Source organism: Oncorhynchus gorbuscha, linkage group LG09 (assembly GCF_021184085.1).
Source record: "Oncorhynchus gorbuscha isolate QuinsamMale2020 ecotype Even-year linkage group LG09, OgorEven_v1.0, whole genome shotgun sequence".
Taxonomy (NCBI): domain Eukaryota; kingdom Metazoa; phylum Chordata; class Actinopteri; order Salmoniformes; family Salmonidae; genus Oncorhynchus; species Oncorhynchus gorbuscha.
In genome coordinates, this window is record NC_060181.1 from 38,460,627 (window position 1) to 38,482,354 (window position 21,728).

A 21,728-nucleotide genomic window follows, 5' to 3' on the forward strand; every position below is an offset into this window, starting at 1 on the left:
TGCTGAGTCAATTGTGCGCCGCCCTATGGAACTCCCGGTCAGAGCTGGATGGAACCCCAGGCTGTAGTGACGCCACAACACTGCGATGCAGTGCCTTAGATAGCTGAGCCCCTCGGGAGGCCTCCCTTCTGCTGTTTCTAATAGCCATCAACTGGACCATGGAGAGAACCATAGCCCACCAAAAAAAAGTGATCCATTGGAGCCCATTCACTCAACTGGAGGACCTGGTTTTGCAGAAGACCTGGCTCTGGTCTCTGAAAGTCACAAGCAAATGCAACATAAAACAGATCGACTACAGGAAAACAACAGACAACTTGGCCTCAAAATAAATGTGGGAAAGACCAAGATACTGACAATAAACAACAAATCCCCTGAATAACCCACCATAGATTGAGAAACTATTGAAAATGTTCCTGATTTTCTGTTGGAAGCAATCTCAGCTTGGCATGCCTTCAGGACTAGGTATCCCCCTTTCCCCTTTCCCAAAAGCAATATAATATACTATAATACACATCTACTGCTGAATATCTTAGCCTGGGGCCTGGTTTCTACTTATCTTATTACAAAGCAAGGAAAGAATGTAGTTTGTTACTAAATGCAGAAGTCTAGCGCACTAATGGCTGAATTAGATGACATCATTGAGATAGACTGTTGATGATGTCATATTTTTAGCTCAAAGACTGAGGTTATGAATGATTTCCACTTTAGGTATCCTCTGTCATTTGCATAGAAAGATTCCTGATCATTTTGTGCTCCCCAAGATATCAAAATGACAATGTCTAATAGTAATTTAAGGGGCATATGTGGAAGTAGTAGTAGTAGTAGTACTGGTGTTGATCTTAACAGTAGTGGTATGGCACTGGTAGTGTTGTAGTGTTCAGTAATAGTAGTAGCAGTAGTTGCTGCAATCACACAAGAACATAGAGAGAGAACATGTTTCCCATGCCAATAAAGCCCCTGCGACAGCTAATGATAACATTAGCTGTCGCAGCAGGAGTAGTAGTCATAGTAGTAGTACTGGTAATAGTAGTAGTAATAGTAGCACTGGTAGTAGTATTAGTAGTATAGTAGTAGTGGCAGTAGTAGTAGTAGTAGTACTGGAGTTGATCTTAACGGTAGTAGAATGGCACTGGTAGTGTTGTAGTGCTCAGTAATAGTAGTAGCAGTAGTTCCTGTGTTAAGTTGTGGCACTCGTCTCCAAAACTGAGCATCATTCTACTGCACTGTCTACTGCACTGTCTCATGTGGGTGGGCTGGCCAGAGCATATTTCTCTTCCTCCTCATCCCCTCATCTTCTGTGTGATCTTCCCATACTGATCAGCCACTTCACCCTGAACAGTACCATATGCAGCCCTTATTCTCACATCTCAAAGTGCGTATGCAACACAACACGTGTGTGTGTCTGTGTTCTCCCTTGCCTTCCCTGGAGGATATGTCAGTGCTCTGTGGACAAACGATAATGATATTCAGAGGATGCATGATGTCTCTCCTAACCTTAACCTTAACCCCAAACCCCAAACCCCTAACCCTACTGTAACTCCTAGCCCTAAACCTCTAATCTTAATTGTAACCCTCATGTTAACCCTAACCCCTAATCCTAAAATAGCTTATTTCGTTGTGGGGATCAGCTAAATGTCCTTTTGGTCCACACAAGGATAGTAAAAACACACACACCTTATCCTCAGTCAGACACCTGCAATTGCCTGCAAAAATAAATGCATTCCCTGTCTTCCTCCAAATCCCTCGCTTCTCATCCTCTCCTCCCTCATTCCTATCACCTTCTGTCACAGTTTTCACATTCACTCCAATCCCCCCCCCCCCCCGCGTTCCCACTTGTCTTTTTTCTCCCTATCTCTCTGTTCTCTGAGTCATCCTTAATGTGGCTTTCCTGCTCCATTCACAGCCTCCCTTCTCCCTGTCCTCCCTTGTTTTCCTCTCTTCCGTCCCCGTTTTGTTTGATGACAGCATATGTGATCTCATCTGAGATTGTGTCAGGCATGCAGCACCCTGGACTACAGTGTTCATGTTAAAGCCCCCACCCCCCCAGAGCCACATACAATTAAAGATAACCCACAGCTATGTCCTAGTAGAGTTACATGTATCGACACAGTCACGTACATTGTCTTAGACATAACATGTCAATCCCCACTGACAAGTCATGAAACATGTGTGCGCATACTTTGCTTACTCAAAAATGTCTGTGGTTATGCTTACTATACTGTACTATATTCTACTGTCCTACTATTGTTTGACACTCTCGTGCTATGTACAATGCATGGTATGGTTGTCTACTAGAGGTCGACAGTTTATGATTTTTCAATGCCGATACCGATACCGGTTATTATTGGAGGACCAAAAAAAAACCTGCTGCTACCGATTGATCGGGCGATTTTGATTTATTTATTTGTAATAATGACAATTACAACAATACTGAATGAACACTTATTTTAACTTAATATAATACATCAATAAAAATCTATTTAGCCTCAAATAAATAATGAAACATGTTCAATTTGGTTTAAATAATGCAAAAACAAAGTGTTGGAGAAGTAAAAGTGCTATGTGCCATGTAAAAAAGCTAACGTTTGAGTTCCTTGCTCAGAACATGAGAACATATGTAAGTTGGTGGTTCCTTTTAACATAAGACTTCAATATTCCAAGGTATGAGGTTTAATTTTGTTGTTAATCTAGTATTTAGAGGACTATTTCTCTCTATACCATTTGTATTTCATATACCTTTGACTATTGGATGTTCTTATAGGTACTATAGTATTGCCAGTGTAACAGTATAGCTTCCGTCCCTCTCCTCGCCCCTACCTGGGCTCGAACCAGGAACACAACGACAACAGCCACCCTCGAAGCAGCATTACCCATGCAGAGCAAGGGAAACAACTACTCCAAGTCTCAGAGCGAGTGACGTTTGAAACGCTATTAGCGCGCACCCCGCTAACTAGCTAGCCATTTCACATAGGCTTGAAGTCATAAACAGCGTTGTGCTTGTGAAGAGCTGCTGGCAAAACGCACTAAAGTGCTGTTTGAATGAATGCTAATGAGCCTGCTGCTGCCTACCATCGCTCAGTCAGACTTAATTATAACATAACACACAGAAATACGAGCCTTTGGTCATTAATATGGTCGAAAACAAAACGTTTATTATTTCTGTGAAATACGGAACCTTTCGGTATTTTATCTAACAGGTGGCATCCCTAAGTCTAAATATTCTTGTTACATTGCACAACCTTCAATGTTATGTCATAATTACGTAAAATTCTGGCAAATTAGTTCGCAATGAGCCAGGCTGCCCAAACTGTTGCATATACCCTGACTCTGCGTGCAATGAACGCAAGAGAAGTGACATAATTTCACCTGGTTAATATTGCCTGCTAACCTGGATTTCTTTTAGCTAAATATGCAGGTTTAAAAATATATACTTCTGTGTATTGATTTTAAGAAAGGCATTGGTGTTTATGGTTAGGTACAGTCGTCCAACGATTGTGCTTTTTTCGCAAATGCGCTTTTGTTAAATCATCCCCCAGTGTTGCATCGATTATATGCAATGCAAGGACACGCAAGATAAACTAGTAACCAGTGATTATGATTGATTGATTGTTTTTTATAAGACAAGTTGGTCCTTCTGTAGCTCAGTTGGTAGAGCATGGCGCTTGTAACGCCAGGGTAGTGGGTTCGATTCCCGGGACCACCCATACGTAGAATGTATGCACACATGACTGTAAGTCGCTTTGGATAAAAGCGTCTGCTAAATGGCATATATTATTATATTATTAAGTTTAATGCTAGCTAGCAACTTACCTTGACATTCGTGTAACAGGCAGGCTCCTCGTGGAGTGCAATGAGAGGCAGGTGGTTAGAGAGTTGGACTAGTTAACTGAAAGGTTGCAAGATTGGATGCCCCGAGCTGACAAGGTGAAAATCTGTCGTTCTGCCCCTGAAGAAGGCAGTCAACCCACCGTTCCTAGGCCATCATTGAAAATAAGAATGTGTTCTTAACTGACATGCCTAGTTAAGTAAAGGTATAAAATTATAATGATTTGTTTTAAAATGTTAATAAAATATCGGCAAAATCGGCACCCAAAAATACCAATTTCCGATTGTTATGAAAACTTGAAATCGGCCGCAATTAATCGGCCATTCCGATGAATTGGTCGACGTCTATTGTCTACCATCATGTATGTGAATGGTTAGGGTTGTGGTTGAGGATCTGGACATGAAGCTAGGGTTAGGGTTAAGGGTTAGGGTTGAACCAGGATCTGGACATAAAGCTAGGGTTAGGGTTAAGGGTTAGGGTTGAACCAGGATCTGGACATGATGCTAGGGTTAGGGTTAAGGGTTAGGGTTGAACCAGGATCTGGACATGATGTTAGGGTTAGGGTTAAACTAGGATGGAGACATGCAGCTAGGGTTAGGGTTAATGGTTAGGGTTAAACCAGGATGTAGACATGAAGCTAGGGTTAGGGTTAGGGTTGAACCAGGATCTGGACATGAAGCTAGGGTTAGGGTTAAGGGTTAGGGTTGAACTAGGATCTGGACATGAAGCTAGGGTTAGGGTTAAGGGTTAGGGTTGAACCAGGATCTGGACATGATGCTAGGGTAAGGGTTAAACTAGGATGTAGACATGAAGCTAGGGTTATGGTTAAGGGTTATGTCTGAACCAGGATCTGGACATGAAGCTAGGGTTTGGGTTAATTAGGGTTGATCCAGGATCTGGACATGAAGCTAGGGTTAGGGTTAAGGGTTAGGGTTGAACCGTGATGTAGATATGAAGCGAGGGTTAGGGTTAAGGTTAAGGGTTAAGGTTGAACCAGGATCTGGACATGAAGCTAGAGTTAGGGTTAAGGGTAACAGTTGAACCAGGATGTGGACCTGAAGCTAGGGTTAGGGTTAGGGTTAAGGGTTAGGGTTGAACCATGATGTAGACATGAAGCTAGGGTTAGGGTTAAGGGTTAGGGTTGAACCAGGATCTGGACATAAAGCTAGGGTTAGGGTTAAGGGTTAGGGTTGAACCAGGATCTGGACATGAAGCTAGGGTTAGGGTTAAGGGTTAGGGTTGAACCACAATGTAGACATGAAATTAGGGTTAGGGTTGAACCAGGATGTAGACATGAAGTTAGGGTTAGGGTTGAACCAGGATGTAGACATGAAGCTAGGGTTAGGGTTAAGGGTTAGGGTTGAACCAGGATGTAGAAATTAAGTTAGGGTTAGGGTTGAACCGTGATGTAGATATGAAGCTAGGGTTAGGGTTAAGGGTTAGGGTTGAACCAGGATGTAGAAATGAAGTTAGGGTTAGGGTTAGGGTTGAACCGTGATGTAGATATGAAGCTAGGGTTAGGGTTAAGGGTTAGGGTTGAACCAGGATGTAGAAATGAAGTTAGGGTTAGGGTTGAACCAGGATGTAGAAACGAAGTTAGGGTTAGGGTTGAACCAGGATGTAGACATGAAGCTAGGGTTAGGGTTAAGGGTTAGGGTTGAACCAGGATGTAGAAATTAAGTTAGGGTTAGGGTTGAACCGTGATGTAGATATGAAGCTAGGGTTAGGGTTAAGGGTTAGGGTTGAACCAGGATGTAGAAATGAAGTTAGGGTTAGGGTTAGGGTTTAACCGTGATGTAGATATGAAGCTAGAGTTAGGGTTAGGGTTAGGGTTGAACCAGGATGTAGACATGAAGCTAGGGTTGGGGTTAAGGGTTAGGGTTGAACCAGGATGTAGAAATGAACTTAGGGTTAGGGTTCAACCAGGATGTAGACCTGAAGCTAGGGTTAGGGTTAAGAATTAGGGTTGAACCATGATGTAGACATGAAGCTAGGGTTAGGGTTAGGGTTAAGGATTAGGGTTGAACCAGGATCTGGACATGAAGCTAGGGTTAGGGTTGAACCAGGATGTAGAAATGAACTTAGGGTTAGGGTTCAACCAGGATGTAGACCTGAAGCTAGGGTTAGGGTTAAGAATTAGGGTTGAACCATGATGTAGACATGAAGCTAGGGTTAGGGTTAGGGATTAGGGTTGAACCAGGATCTGGACATGAGGCTAGGGTTTTTTAAATGTAATTTAATTTTACTAGGCAAGTCAGTTAAGAACAAATTCTTATTTTCAATGACGGCCTAGGAACAGTGGGTTAACTGCCTGTTCAGGGGCAGAACGACAGATTTGTACCTTGTCAGGTTGGGGATTCGAACTTGCAACCTTTCGGTTACTAGTCCAACGCTCTAACCACTAGGCAACCCTGGGTTAAGTGTTAGGGTTGAACCAGGTTCTGGTCATGAAGCTAGGGTTAGGGTTAAGGGTTAGTGTTGAACCGTGATGTAGATATGAAGCTAGGGTTAGGGTTAAGGGTAAGGGTTAAGGTTGAACCAGGATCTGGACATGAAGCTAGAGTAAGGGTTAGGGTTGAACCATGATGTAGACATGAAGCTAGGGTTAGGGTTAGGGTTAAGGGTTAGGGTTGAACCAGGATCTGGACATGAAGCTAGGGTCAGGGTTAAGGGTTAGGGTTGAACCAGGATCTGGACATGAAGCTAGGGTTAGGGTTAAGGGTTAGGGTTGAACCACAATGTAGACATGAAATTAGGGTTAGGGTTGAACCAGGATGTAGACATGAAGTTAGGGTTAGGGTTGAACCAGGATGTAGAAATTAAGTTAGGGTTAGGGTTGAACCAGGATGTAGACATGAAGCTAGGGTTAGGGTTAAGGGTTAGGGTTGAACCAGGATGTAGAAATGAAGTTAGGGTTAGGGTTGAACCGTGATGTAGATATGAAGCTAGGGTTAGGGTTAAGGGTTAGGGTTGAACCAGGATGTACAAATGAAGTTAGGTTTAGGGTTAGGGTTGAACTGTGATGTAGATATGAAGCTAGGGTTAGGGTTAAGGGTTAGGGTTGAACCAGGATGTAGAAATGAAGTTAGGGTTAGGGTTGAACCAGGATGTAGAAACGAAGTTAGGGTTAGGGTTGAACCAGGATGTAGACATGAAGCTAGGGTTAGGGTTAAGGGTTAGGGTTGAACCAGGATGTAGAAATTAAGTTAGGGTTAGGGTTAGGGTTGAACCGTGATGTAGATATGAAGCTAGGGTTAGGGTTAAGGGTTAGGGTTGAACCAGGATGTAGAAATGAAGTTAGGGTTAGGGTTAGGGTTGAACCGTGATGTAGATATGAAGCTAGGGTTAGGGTTAGGGTTGAACCATGTAGACATGAAGCTAGGGTTGGGGTTAAGGGTTAGGGTTGAACCAGGATGTAGAAATGAACTTAGGGTTAGGGTTCAACCAGGATGTAGACATGAAGCTAGGGTTAGGGTTAAGGGTTAGGGTTGAACCAGGATGTAGAAATGAAATTAGGGTTAGGGTTCAACCAGGATGTAGACATGAAACTAGGGTTAGGGTTAGGGTTAGGGTTGAACCAGGATGTAGAAATGAAGTTAGGGTTAGGGTTGAACCGTGATGTAGATATGAAGCTAGGGTTAGGGTTAAGGGTTAGGGTTGAACCAGGATGTACAAATGAAGTTAGGTTTAGGGTTAGGGTTGAACTGTGATGTAGATATGAAGCTAGGGTTAGGGTTAAGGGTTAGGGTTGAACCAGGATGTAGAAATGAAGTTAGGGTTAGGGTTGAACCAGGATGTAGAAACGAAGTTAGGGTTAGGGTTGAACCAGGATGTAGACATGAAGCTAGGGTTAGGGTTAAGGGTTAGGGTTGAACCAGGATGTAGAAATTAAGTTAGGGTTAGGGTTAGGGTTGAACCGTGATGTAGATATGAAGCTAGGGTTAGGGTTAAGGGTTAGGGTTGAACCAGGATGTAGAAATGAAGTTAGGGTTAGGGTTAGGGTTGAACCGTGATGTAGATATGAAGCTAGGGTTAGGGTTAGGGTTGAACCAGGATGTAGACATGAAGCTAGGGTTGGGGTTAAGGGTTAGGGTTGAACCAGGATGTAGAAATGAACTTAGGGTTAGGGTTCAACCAGGATGTAGACATGAAGCTAGGGTTAGGGTTAAGGGTTAGGGTTGAACCAGGATGTAGAAATGAAATTAGGGTTAGGGTTCAACCAGGATGTAGACATGAAACTAGGGTTAGGGTTAAGGGTTAGGGTTGAACCAGGATGTAGAAATGAAGTTAGGGTTAGGGTTCAACCAGGATGTAGACATGAAGCTAGGGTTAGGGTTAAGGGTTAGGGTTGAACCAGGATGTAGACATGAAGCTAGGGTTAGGGTTAGGGTTGAACCAGGATGTAGACATGGAGCTAGGGTTAGGGTTAAGGGTTAGGGTTGAACCAGGATGTAGAAATGAAGTTAGGGTTAGGGTTCAACCAGGATGTAGACATGAAGCTAGGGTTAGGGTTAAGGGTTAGGGTTGAACCAGGATGTAGAAATGAAGTTAGGGTTAGGGTTGAACCAGGATGTAGACATGAAGCTAGGGTTAGGGTTAGGGTTAGGGTTAGGGGGTTAGGGTTAGGGTTAGGGTTGAACCAGGATGTAGAAATGAAGTTAGGGTTAGGGTTGAACCAGGATGTAGACATGAAGCTAGGGTTAGGGTTAGGGTTGAACCAGGATGTAGACATGAAGCGTCATGTAGATCCTTTGAGATGGGGATCATGACTGAACATGTTTTCCACCAGATGAGTTCTATTCATATCTCCCTGTCTTCCTACTGGGACTGATTATAAAACATAATCTTGTGGATGGAGGTTTAATTGCCTTTGTTGCATAAAGAAGACACCTTTCAAAAAACAGTGCAGCGGAGGATAGGAGATAATTACACTTTCAATTAATCTCTCCTTCACTCTCGGGCTCACTCACTCCATTTCATTCTCTCCCACCCAACACCTCTCAAGACCACTCCTTTTCCCCTCCTTCCACTGTCTCATCTGTTCCATTTCCTTTCATTTAGTCAGCAGTCTGATTAGGAGGCAAAGTCACCTGACAGTCATTGCCATAGCGACCAGGTTAAGTTTTTCCTCTCCTCTCATACTTTCACTATAGATCAAGTCAAAGAAGGAGATGAAGAGAGATGATAAGGATGATGTGGTCTGGGATTTGTTTTGCTTCTACACAATCTAATATGACTCTTGGAACCTCTAGCATGGTATTTCACAATTTCCCTAGTGGAAATTACGCACATGGAAATGTCAATAAATGTAAGAAATGTGGGGGCCTTGTGTGTTGGGAAGATGGCCGTTATAGCAGCCCTCTATCACTCTACTACCTTTTGAAACCGTATTTACGTGGGTTATTGCTTTGTAGTTACCATAGTGTCTCTGAGGGTTCAGGAGAAGGTAGGGTCAATTAATCAGAGGTCGTTGACCCTCTCACATGGTACAACGACAAAAGATGTCTCAACCTAGGACTCAACCTGACGATTTCACTGGTCTTGAAAACTGGCGGACGACCAGCAAATCCTATCAAAATCATTACACCAGCTTAGCCAACACGGTATGCCCATTATAAGACATTAGTTCATGTTAGTTCTCCACAAATGTCTGAGACGTTTTCCTATTTTCACCATCATAAAACGAAGAACTGTCCAGTCTGATTTATACTGTCCACTCTGTTATATAAGGTAGAGTTCTCCCTCCCTTTCCTTACCTCCCCTCTCATACTTTCACTATAAATCAAGTCAAAGAAAGAGATGAAGAGAGATGCAGAGGAGCATGAGGTCTCGGATTTGTTTTGCTTTACACAATCTAACATGACTCGTGGAACCTCTCGCATGGAATTTCACAATTTCCCTAGTGGAACTTCCACACATGCTGAAAGCCTTGTGTCCACCAGGAACATAGAAACAGTCTGAACCATACTGTCCTCTCTGTTATATAAGGTAGAGTTCTACGTGGTCTGTCTGATCATGTTGACCCCTTGACTTTTCCCACATTTTCTTACGTTACAGCCTTATTCTAAAATGCATTACATTGTTTTTTCCCCCTCATCAATCTACACACAATACCCCATAGTGACAAAGCAATTTTAGATTTTAGAATGTTTGCAATTGTATTGAAAATGAAAAACCGAAATATCACATTTATCCAGACCTTTTGCTCAGTACTTTGTTGAAGCCCCTTTAGCAGCGATTACAGCCTTGAGTCTTCTTGGGTATGATGCTATAAGCTTAGCACACCTGTATTTGGGGAGTTTCTCTTTTGGGAATTCTTCTCTGCAGATCCTCTCAAGCTCTGTCAGGTTGGATGGGGAGCGTCGCTGCACAGCTATTTTCATGTCTCTCCAGAGATGTTCGATCTGGTTCAAGTCTGGACTCTGGCTGGGCCACTCAAGGACATTCAGAGACTTGTCCTGAAGCCACTCCTGCGTTGCCTTGGCTGTGTGCTTCCTGTTGGAAGGTGAACATTTGCCCCATGCTGAGGTCCTGAGCACTCTGGAGCAGGTTTTCATCAAGGATCTCTCTATACTTTGCTCTGTTCACCTTTCCCTCGATGCTGACTAGTCTCTCAGTTCCTGCCGCTGAAAAACATTCACACAGCATGATGCTGCCACCACCATGCTTCGCCGTAGGTATAGTGCCAGGTTTCCTCCAGACGTGACACTTGGCATTCAGGCCAAATAGTTCAATCTTGGCTTCATCAGAACCGAGGATCTTATTACTCATGGTCTGAGAGTCCTTTAGGTGCCTTTTGGTAAACTCCAAGCGGGCTGTCATGTGCTTTTTACTGAGGAGTGTCTTCCGTCTGGCCACTCTGCCATAAAGGCTTGATTGCTGGAGTGCTGCAGAGATGGTTGTCCTCGACACAATCCTGTCTCCGAGCTCCACAGACAATTCTTTTGACCTTATGACTTGGTTTTTGCTCTGACATGCACTGTCAACTGTGGGACCTTATATAGACAGGTGTGTACATTTCCAAATCATGTCCAATCAGTTGAATTTACCACAAGTGGACTCCAATCAAGTTGTAGAAACATCCCAAGGGTGATCAATGGAACCAGGATGCACCTTAGCTCAATGTCAAGTCTCATAGTAAAGGGTCTGAATACTTATGTAAATAAGGTATTTATGTTTGAATTTTTCATTGCATTTGCAAACATTTCTAAAAACCTGTTTTCGCTTTGTCATTATGGGGAATTGTGTGTAGATTGATGAGGGAAAATTGAATTGAATCAATTTTAGAATAAGGCTGTAACGTGACAATGTGGAAAAAGGGAAAGGGTCTGAATACTTACTGAATGCACTGTAGAAATATACAGAGACAGAGAGATATAGAGAGAGGGTCAGTGAAAATCCAGACCTAGTCTGTTCAGTCTGTGTGTGTGGACCTGCTTAACTATACTTGTGGGGACCAGTGGTCCCCACAAGAATAGTAAACAAACAGAAATGTGACCAACTGGTGACCACAAGGTTAAATGCTATTTCTAGGGGTTTCAGGGTTAACGTTTGAATTAGTGTTAGGGTTAGAATTAGGTTAGTTATACAAGACTCTCTCTCTGTGTGTGTGTGTGTGTGTGTGTGTGTGTGTGTGTGTGTGTGTGTGTGTGTGTGTGTGTGTGTGTGTGTGTGTGTGTGTGTGTGTGTGTGTGTGTGTGTGTGTGTGTGTGTGTGTGTGTGTGTGTGTGTGTGTGTGTGTGTGTGTGTGTGTGTGTGTGTGTGTGTGTGTGTGTGTGTGTCCTCCTCTCACCTCCTGTAGCTCTGATGGAATTCACTCATTGTAAGTTGCTCTGGAAGAGAGCATCTAAATGACTAAAATGTAACTGTCAACTTGCTAGGTATGGTTCTGGGTGGTGAGATAAGATTGCATAAAATAAATTTGAGCCAAATAAATAGGAATGTTCCAAAATACCCCCCCCCTCCCCCAAAAATAATCATTCTAATTTGCACACTTGCACAATTTAAAGGGTATTTCCAGGTGAAACAAAAGGGAGTGCAGTCCTTGATAAAGTCAATCAGAAATCTATCTGGTTTAGTTTTTACAAGTTGCAAAAGAGAGACACCTCCAGCATGGCAGCATAGAAAATGTCTAATGTGCCTTCTCTGAGAAGGTTATTTTATATTAATCAGACAGCGCAAAATGTTGTCTACGAACTCAAAAAAGAGAATGGCCTCGCCAGTTGCTACAGAATCAGAGTTGATATGTTAGTATGTCCTCAATCCCTGTACCTCTGACGTCAATCACTATCAAACGATTTGAGAACAATCCATAACATTCAGTAACAAGTATAATGACCATCAACCCGTGACACAAATAAATGACTGTCACAAATAGAACACTTGGAATCATGTTTATTACATAAAGGGAAAACATATATTGTTAAGTGACTGTCCCACTGGATGTCATAAGGTGAACGCACCAATTTGTAAGTCGCTCTGGATAAGAGCGTCTGCTAAATGACTTAAATGTAATGTAATGTAATATAGATATTCTAAGCAGTGTGTTAATTACTCTTAACTGGATATTAACTTTATTCATCTTAAATATTCCCTGTTACACACACAAAGAGTTACACAACACACACACACTTGTGCACAAATAATCACAAAACACAAATCCCTTTGTTCTTTCCAGTGGCAAGACACTCCAGATATTCACCCGGTTTGAAGGTTCCAAAAACAAAACTTGAACTCTCAACAGCTAGTCTGGGTTCCAGTCGTTTTAGTTAACATTCATTCCACTCTTTGCCACTCCTATTATTTGCCAAAGGCAAGGAGTGGCACGGAGTGGCAAGAGGTGGAATGTTAGCTACAGAGACTGGTGCCCAGGCTACTCAACAGCAGGTGTTGGATTCAAAATGACACGTGTAAAGCCAGAGACGTATGCATTCAAGTGCGTTGAACAATACAATGATATCAGATGATTGAGTGTGACTTCTCTCTGGAATGCTCGCATGGCATTTACATGCAAGGCGCAACCACTAACTTTGGTGTGGGGTGATAAGAGATGCTTATCAAATCTCCATGGAGACCACACTTGACAGTGTGAGTTTTGGGCGGAGGGACTCAGAGGAACACGACAGTGTTGAGACAGATTGGTCATTGGGGAGGAACATTGAACAGCCTATTCATATGTTCCAGAAATACGGATGACAGACTTGAGCGGAGCCTTTGTATTTATAGCTGCAGAAGAGATTCACGACATCATTGATGCATTGTTAAATCCGTCATCTCTCAAGAGATTGCAGTTTCATGCGCGAGGGAGGCGCACTGTCAAGCAAACTACAACTTGAGAACGTTTTCATGGTTGTTAGACAGCTTTCTATTAATCTGTCAATTCTTCTCTCACCTCTATTGGCCCTTTGTCCGAACATCCTGAAACAGAATTGGACTGGTGATCTCTCAATTGTCTGTTTGTAATGCGACCTATTGGGGCAAAGAATGGTCTGTGGGTGGATTATAGTTACGAGTGAGAATGATTACATAGCACACTTGCAATAGGTCTATCCTGCTTTGTGGGTCCAGGGCAGTGCATCTCACACACCCACTGGCGCTTCTTTCACACGAGGAGTATTGGGGAGCGTGGAAAGGGTGTGGCACGGCAGCTGAGCAGAGCAGCGGAGGGAGACAGAATCGAATACCGTAAACAAGCGGCTCGGGTCTTCAATTTTACTGGGTATAATTTTCGCATGATACAGAGCAACGCTTATTGCTAAACTGCCTTTAATTTGATCATTTTACACCTAAAACGGCCCCTTTTAAAAAAGGTATTCAATGAAACGTTGCCTTCTCATGTATTTCTGTGCCGTTCCTCTTATGAATGAGATCTGATCATGCATTATTAGAACAATAGCCAACAGCGTCTGGAAGAGCATTTTTTCTTCTTAAATTGTACAGTTACAGTTCTCGCTTCTGTTTCTACACTATACTGTCAGCTACTCTGGTGGAATCCAGCCTCAACCCTTTTCATCAGCTGTGGATACCCAACTGACCGCGCCGAGATGGGGGTAAGAGTTATTTCTATTGTGTGTAAAAATGCGTTTATGAATGGATAGCTGTAGTAGCATATGAGACATGTAACTCACCTCAAAGGGTTCAAATGTGGAGGAAACATCATATTGGAATGACATGAACCACTATTGGATTTCGATGGCTTGTGAAACTATTGCAAATTGCTGTGACTTTACTTGCATGACAGTTAAACGCATGAAGGGTATCTATTTCTATGTTGATTCAATGCAATTGGACGAATTACAGTACAATACATTTCATCGCTGTCTATTATTCTGTTAAATCTCATTTTCCATGTCTGTGTTAAATAGAAACATTACTGACATTGTTCTAATCTGCTATCTGCACCGTTTTCCGAATTGCGCTCGAACGGATTCGCTGCGCACATCCACTCTTCTCCCTCCAGCCGTCAGCGGGTGCGTCATAATGAGTTATCCGGAGAGGAGAATCTGGTCCCAAATTTTGATTATAAACTGAGTGGTTCGAGCTGATTGGATGACAGCCGTGGTATTCCACGGGTATGACAAAACACGTATTTTTACTACTCTAATTATGTTGGTAACCGATTTATATTAGCTACGCGGTGTGCCTGGACTACATATGTAGGCTACGGAGGGATGAACTCTGTTGGGCGATTAAGGAATGTGTCGCCGGTGTGGCAAAGGCGCGCAATCTGTTCCTTGTGACAAATTGAAAACAAGCTGTTCGCCAAACCTAAATCCCAAATTAGATGTTTTTTGGCCATTCTATATTTAGGAATATTTAGGTTAGGCTACAGAAGAAAGACAATGTGCAGGAAGGATGCCTTATCCATCCTCTAAATCGGATGATCTATTAATAGGCCTAATTTCATTACATTATGAGCCTAGTTGTCATAATATTGTTTCACGTTTTGACCCCTTGCTTTTATGGCACAGTGATGGCCTCCATGACTGACATTTGTAATTGATAAGGAGGCCACAGGGACACGTTCAGAGGGTTGGATACCAGATGTCGGAATTGGAATGTTGGAATTGTTGTCCACCACTTGTTTTATACCCATCCTACAGAGTCATATATTAAGTCACTGAAACTGTGAGAGTCATTGGTTATGGATATACAGACAGGGAATTATTGGAGAGGTTCGGTTGGGGTGCCAATCACTGCAGACAGTTGCGCCAAAATGGATGCCCAGTTCGTTCCCCCATGTTGATATGGGTTAGGGAGGTTGTCATAGCCTAATAATCAAGCATGCCAGTGACGGGTTGTAACAGAAAATCTTGCTTATTTCTATCTTCCATTTTGACTCGGTGTAGTGATGACCCTGTTGATTAGTCATGGCAAAAAGGATCAAATGTTCCTATTCATCATTGTATACAGTGCGTTCGGAAAGTATTCAGACCCCTTGATTTTTCACTATTTTGTTCCATTTTAGAATAAGGCTGTAATGTATTTAAAAAACAAACAAAACAAGTTATCAATCTACACACAATACCCCATAATGACTAAGCAAAAACCGATTTTTTTAGAGCATTTTGGAAAAGAAACTGAAAGTTAACAATTATTCAGACCCTTTACTGTACTTTATTGAAGCACCTTTGGCTGCGATTACAGCCTCAAGTCTTCCTGGGTATGACGCTACATGCGTGGTCTTCCTGGGTATGACGCTACATGCGTGGTCTTCCTGGGTATGACGCTACATGCGTGGTCTTCCTGGGTATGACGCTACATGCGTGGTCTTCCTGGGTATGACGCTACATGCGTGGTCTTCCTGGGTATAACGCTACATGCGTGGTCTTCCTGGGTATGACGCTACATGCGTGGCACACCTGTATTTTGGTAGTATCTCACATTCTTCTCTGCAGATCCTCTCAAGCCCTGTCAGGTTGGGATGGGGAGTGTCGCTGCACAGCTTATTTCAGGTCTCTCCAAAGATGTTCCATCTGGTTCAAATCCAGGCTCTGGCTGGGCCATTCAAGGACATCCAGAGATTTGTCCCGAAGCCATTCCTGCGTTGTCTTAGCTGTGTGCTTAGGGTCGTTGTCCTGTTGGAAAGTGAACCTTTGCCCCAGTCTGAGGTCCTGAGCGCTCTGGAGCAGGCTTTCCCTCAATCTCCCTCATCTTTCCCTCAATCCTGACTAGTCTCCTAGTCCCTGCCGCTGAAAAATATCCCCTCAGCATGATGTTGCCACCATCTTGCTTCACCTTATGGATGGTGCCAGGTTTCCTCCAGAAGTGACTCTTGGCATTCAGGCCAAAGAGTTCAGTCTTGGTTTCATCAAACCAGAGAATCATATTTCTCATAATCTGTGAGACTTTAGGTGCCTTTTGGCCAACTCTAAGCATGCTGTCATGTGCCTTTTACTGAGGAGTGGCTTCCATCTGGTCACTCTACCATACAGGCCTGGTTGGTGGAGTGCTGCAGAGATGGTTGTCCTTCTGGAAGCTTCTCCCATCTCCACAGAGGAACTTAGAGTGACCATCGTGTCCTTTGTTTTATTACAAAACAGGATAGCAACCTCTGTCCGTTGAAGTCCACAAAGCATATTGCATGTAACAGACAGTTACATGACCTACAGCATGTTCAAGCAAGTTAATGTCATGTTTTGTCATAGATTGTCATGTCTTGTCCCTGTGCTTCCTCTTCTATTCGTTTCCCCCTGCTGGTCTTATTAGGTTCTTTCCCTCTCTCTATCCCTCTCTCTCCCCCTCCCTCTCTCTCTCTCTCTCTCTCTCTCGTTCTGTTCCTGCTCCCAGCTGTTCCTCATTCTCCTAACTACCTCATTTACTCTTTCACACCTGTACCCTATTTTGCCCTCTGATTAAGTCCCTATTTCTCTCTCTGTTTTCGCTTCTGTCCTTGTCGGATCCTTGTTTGCTGTACTGTGTTCTTGTTCCGTCCTGTCGTGTTTTTGCCTTCATCAGATGCTGCGTGTGAGCAGGTGTCTCTGTCAGCTACGGCCTGCGCCTACCCGAAGCGACCTGCAGTCTGTGGTCGCTTCTCCTGTCCTTCCTCTCTACAGACGAGAGGATTTCTGTTATGGATTCGGAATTTGTCGTTTTCTGTTGTGGACTTGAATAAACTCTGTTTCTGTTAAGTCGCTTTTGGGTCCTCACTTCACCTGCATAACAGAAGGATCCGACCAAGAATGGACCCAGCGACTACGGATCCTCGCAACTCAGCCGTCGAGATCCAGGGAGCGATGCTCGGCAGACACGAGCAGGAATTGTCTGCTGCTCATCATGCCGTTGAGACCCTGGCCGCTCAGGTCTCCGATCTCTCAAGACAGTTTCACAATCTCCGTCTCGAGCCACCAGCTACTTCCTGGTCTTCTAAGTCTCCGGAACCAAGAATTAATAACCCACCGTGTTACTCTGGGCAGCACACTGAATGCCGCTCCTTTCTCACCCAGAATGATATTGTGTTCTCTCTCCAGCCCAACACATACTCTAGGGATAGAGCTCGTATCGCCTACGTCATATCTCTCCTTACTGGACGGGCTCGTGAGTGGGGCACGGTTATCTGGGAGGCAAGGGCTGAGTGTACTAACGAGTATCAGAACTTTAAAGAGGAGATGATACAGGTTTTTGATCGTTCAGTTTTTGGGAAGGAGGCTTCCAGGGCCCTGGCTTCCCTATGTCAAGGTGATCGATCCATAACGGATTACTCTATAGAGTTTCGCACTCTTGCTGCCTCCAGTGACTGGAACGAGCCGGCGTTGCTCGCACGTTTTCTGGAGGGACTCCACGCTGAGGTTAAGGATGAGATTCTCTCCCGGGAGGTTCCTTCCAGCGTGGATTCTTTGATTGAACTCGCCATCCGCATAGAACGACGGGTAGATCTTCGTCACCGAGCTCGTGGAAGAGAGCTCGCGTTAACGGTGTTTCCCCTCTCCGCATCACAACCATCTCTTCCCACTGGCTCAGGTGTTGAGCCCATGCAGCTGGGAGGTATTCGCATCTCGACTAAGGAGAGGGAACGGAGAATCACCAACCGCCTCTGTCTCTATTGCGGTTCTGCTGGACATTTTGTCTTTTCATGTCCAGTAAAGGCCAGAGCTCATCAGTAAGCGGAGGGCTACTGGTGAGCGCTACTACTCAGGTCTCTCCATCAAGATCCTGTACTACCTTGGCGGTCCATCTACGCTGGACCGGTTCGGCAGCTTCCTGCAGTGCCTTGATAGACTCTGGGGCTGAGGGCTGTTTTATGGACGAAGCATGGGCTCGGAAACATGACATTCCTCTCAGACAGTTAGGGGAGCCCACGCCCATGTTCGCCTTGGATGGTAGTCCCCTCCCCAGTATAATATGTGAAACACTACCTTTAACCCTCACAGTATCTGGTAACCACAGTGAGACCATTTCTTTTTTGATTTTTCGTTCACCTTTTACACCTGTTGTTTTGGGTCATCCCTGGCTAGTGTGTCATAATCCTTCTATTAATTGGTCTAGTAATTCTATCCTATCCTGGAACGTTTCTTGTCATGTGAAATGTTTAATGTCTGCTATTCCTCCTGTTTCTTCTGTCCCCTCTTCTCAGGAGGAACCTGGTGATTTGACAGGGGTGCCGGAGGAATATCATGATCTGCGCACGGTCTTCAGTCGGTCCAGAGCCACCTCCCTTCCTCCTCACCGGTCGTATGATTGTAGTATTGATCTCCTTCCGGGGACCACTCCCCCACGGGGTAGACTATACTCTCTGTCGGCTCCCGAACGTAAGGCTCTCGAAGATTATCTGTCTGTTTCTCTCGACGCCGGTACCGTTGTGCCTTCTTCCTCTCCCGCCAGAGCGGGTTTTTTTTTTAAAGAAGAAGGACGGTACTCTGCACCCCTGCGTGGATTATCGAGGGCTGAACGACAAAACGGTTAAGAATCGTTATCCGCTTCCCCTTATGTCGTCAGCCTTCGAGATTCTGCAGGGAGCCAGGTTCTTTACTAAGTTGGACCTTCGTAACGCTTACCATCTCGTGCGCATCAGGGAGGGGGACGAGTGGAAAACGGCGTTTAACACTCCGTTAGGGCATTTTGAATACCGGGTTCTGCCGTTCGGTCTCGCTAATGCTCCAGCTGTCTTTCAGGCATTAGTGAATGACGTACTGAGAGACATGCTGAACATCTTTGTTTTCGTTTACCTTGACGATATCCTGATTTTTTCACCGTCACTCCAGATTCATGTTCAGCACGTTCGACGTGTCCTCCAGCGTCTTTTAGAGAATTGTCTCTATGTGAAGGCTGAGAAGTGCGCCTTTCATGTCTCCTCCGTCACATTTCTCGGTTCTGTTATTTCCGCTGAAGGCAATCAGATGGATCCCGCTAAGGTCCATGCTGTCAGCGATTGGCCCGTCCCTAAGTCACGTGTCGAGTTGCAGCGCTTTCTCGGTTTCGCGAATTTCTATCGGCGTTTCATTCGTAATTTCGGTCAAGTGGCAGCCCCTCTCACAGCCCTTACTTCTGTCAAGACGTGCTTTAAGTGGTCCGGTTCCGCCCAGGGAGCTTTTGATCTCCTCAAGAGGCGTTTTACATCCGCTCCTATCCTTGTTACTCCTGACGTTACTAAACAATTCATTGTCGAGGTTGACGCTTCAGAGGTGGGCGTGGGAGCCATTCTGTCCCAGCGATCCCATTCTGACGATAAGGTCCATCCTTGCGCGTATTTTTCTCATCGCCTGTTGCCGTCGGAACGCAACTATGATGTGGGTAACTGCGAACTGCTCGCCATCCGCTTAGCCCTAGGCGAATGGCGACAGTGGTTGGAGGGGGCGACCGTTCCTTTTGTCGTTTGGACTGACCATAAGAACCTTGAGTACATCCGTTCTGCCAAACGACTCAATGCGCGTCAAGCTCGTTGGGCGTTGTTTTTCGCTCGTTTCGAGTTCGTGATTTCTTATCGCCCGGGTACTAAGAACACCAAGCCTGATGCCTTATCCCGTCTCTTCAGTTCTTCTGTAGCTTCTACCGACCCAGAGGGGATTCTCCCTGAAGGGCGTGTTGTCGGGTTGACTGTCTGGGGAATTGAGAGACAGGTAAAGCAAGCACTCACTCACACTGCGTCGCCGCGCGCTTGTCCTAGTAACCTTCTTTTCGTTCCTGTCTCTACTCGTCTGGCTGTTCTTCAGTGGGCTCACTCTGCCAAGTTAGCTGGCCACCCCGGCGTTCGGGGTACGCTTGCTTCTATTCGCCAGCGGTTTTGGTGGCCTACTCAGGAGCGTGACACGCGCCGTTTCGTGGCTGCTTGTTCGGACTGCGCGCAGACTAAGTCAGGTAACTCTCCTCCTGCCGGTCGTCTCAGACCGCTTCCCATTCCTTCTCGACCATGGTCTCACATCGCCTTAGACTTTATTACCGGTCTGCCTTCGTCAGCGGGGAAGACTGTGATTCTAACGGTTGTCGATAGGTTCTCTAAGGCGGCTCATTTCATTCCCCTCGCTAAGCTTCCTTCCGCTAAGGAGACGGCACAAATCATCATTGAGAATGTATTCAGAATTCATGGTCTCCCGTTAGACGCCGTTTCGGACAGAGGTCCGCAATTCACGTCACAGTTTTGGAGGGAGTTCTGTCGTTTGATTGGTGCTTCCGTCAGTCTCTCTTCCGGTTTTCATCCCCAGTCTAACGGTCAAGCAGAACGGGCCAATCAGACGATTGGTCGCATATTACGCAGTCTTTCTTTTCGAAACCCTGCGTCTTGGGCAGAACAGCTCCCCTGGGCAGAATACGCTCACAACTCGCTTCCTTCGTCTGCTACCGGGCTATCTCCTTTTCAGAGTAGTCTTGGTTACCATCCTCCTCTGTTCTCGTCCCAGCTCGCAGAGTCCAGCGTTCCCTCCGCTCAGGCTTTTGTCCAACGTTGTGAGCGCACCTGGAGGAGGGTCAGGTCTGCACTTTGCCGTTATAGGGCGCAGACTGTGAGAGCCGCCAATAAACGTAGGATTAAGAGTCCTAGGTATTGTCGCGGTCAGAGAGTGTGGCTTTCCACTCGTAACCTTCCCCTTACGACAGCTTCTCGCAAGTTGACTCCGCGGTTCATTGGTCCGTTCCGTATTTCTCAGGTCGTTAATCCTGTCGCAGTGCGACTTCTTCTTCCGCGACATCTCCGTCGCGTCCACCCAGTCTTCCATGTCTCCTGTGTCAAGCCTTTTCCTCGCGCCCCCGTTCGTCTTCCCTCCCTCCCCGTCCTTGTCGAGGGCGCACCTATTTACAGGGTACGGAAGATCATGGACATGCGTTCTCGGGGACGTGGTCACCAGTACTTAGTGGATTGGGAGGGGTACGGTCCTGAGGAGAGGAGTTGGGTTCCATCTCGGGACGTGCTGGACCGTTCGTTGATTGATGATTTCCTCCGTTGTCGCCAGGGTTCCTCCTCGAGTGCGCCAGGAGGCGCTCGGTGAGTGGGGGGGTACTGTCATGTTTTGTCATAGATTGTCATGTCTTGTCCCTGTGCTTCCTCTTCTATTCGTTTCCCCCTGCTGGTCTTATTAGGTTCTTTCCCTCTCTCTATCCCTCTCTCTCCCCCTCCCTCTCTCTCTCTCTATCGTTCCGTTCCTGCTCCCAGCTGTTCCTCATTCTCCTAACTACCTCATTTACTCTTTCACACCTGTCCCCTATTTTGCCCTCTGATTAAGTCCCTATTTCTCTCTCTGTTTTCGCTTCTGTCCTTGTCGGATCCTTGTTTGCTGTACTGTGTTCTTGTTCCGTCCTGTCGTGTTTTTGCCTTCATCAGATGCTGCGTGTGAGCAGACCTGCAGACCTGCAGTCTGTGGTCGCTTCTCCTGTCCTTCCCCTCTACAGACGAGAGGATTTCTGTTATGGATTCGAATTTGTCGTTTTCTGTTGTGGACTTGAATAAACTCTGTTTCTGTTAAGTCACTTTTGG

The 21,728-nt window shown here is 45.1% G+C and overlaps 1 protein-coding gene across 2 annotated transcripts in view; it reads left to right on the forward strand.

The window, feature by feature from the left end:
• The first annotated feature begins 13,266 nt into the window (after positions 1-13,266).
• The window catches only part of LOC124043551 (sodium/potassium-transporting ATPase subunit alpha-3), a 35,189-nt gene continuing 26,727 nt past the window's right edge, over positions 13,267-21,728 (forward strand). The window contains exons 1-2 of one of the 2 annotated variants that reach the window (XM_046362248.1): positions 13,267-13,635; positions 13,804-13,875. In XM_046362248.1, coding sequence (XP_046218204.1) covers positions 13,870-13,875 — 6 coding nt within the window. In that variant the 5' untranslated portion in view covers positions 13,267-13,635; positions 13,804-13,869. The remainder of the gene's footprint in view (positions 13,636-13,803; positions 13,876-21,728) is intronic. The other variant, XM_046362247.1, reaches the window with a different exon arrangement.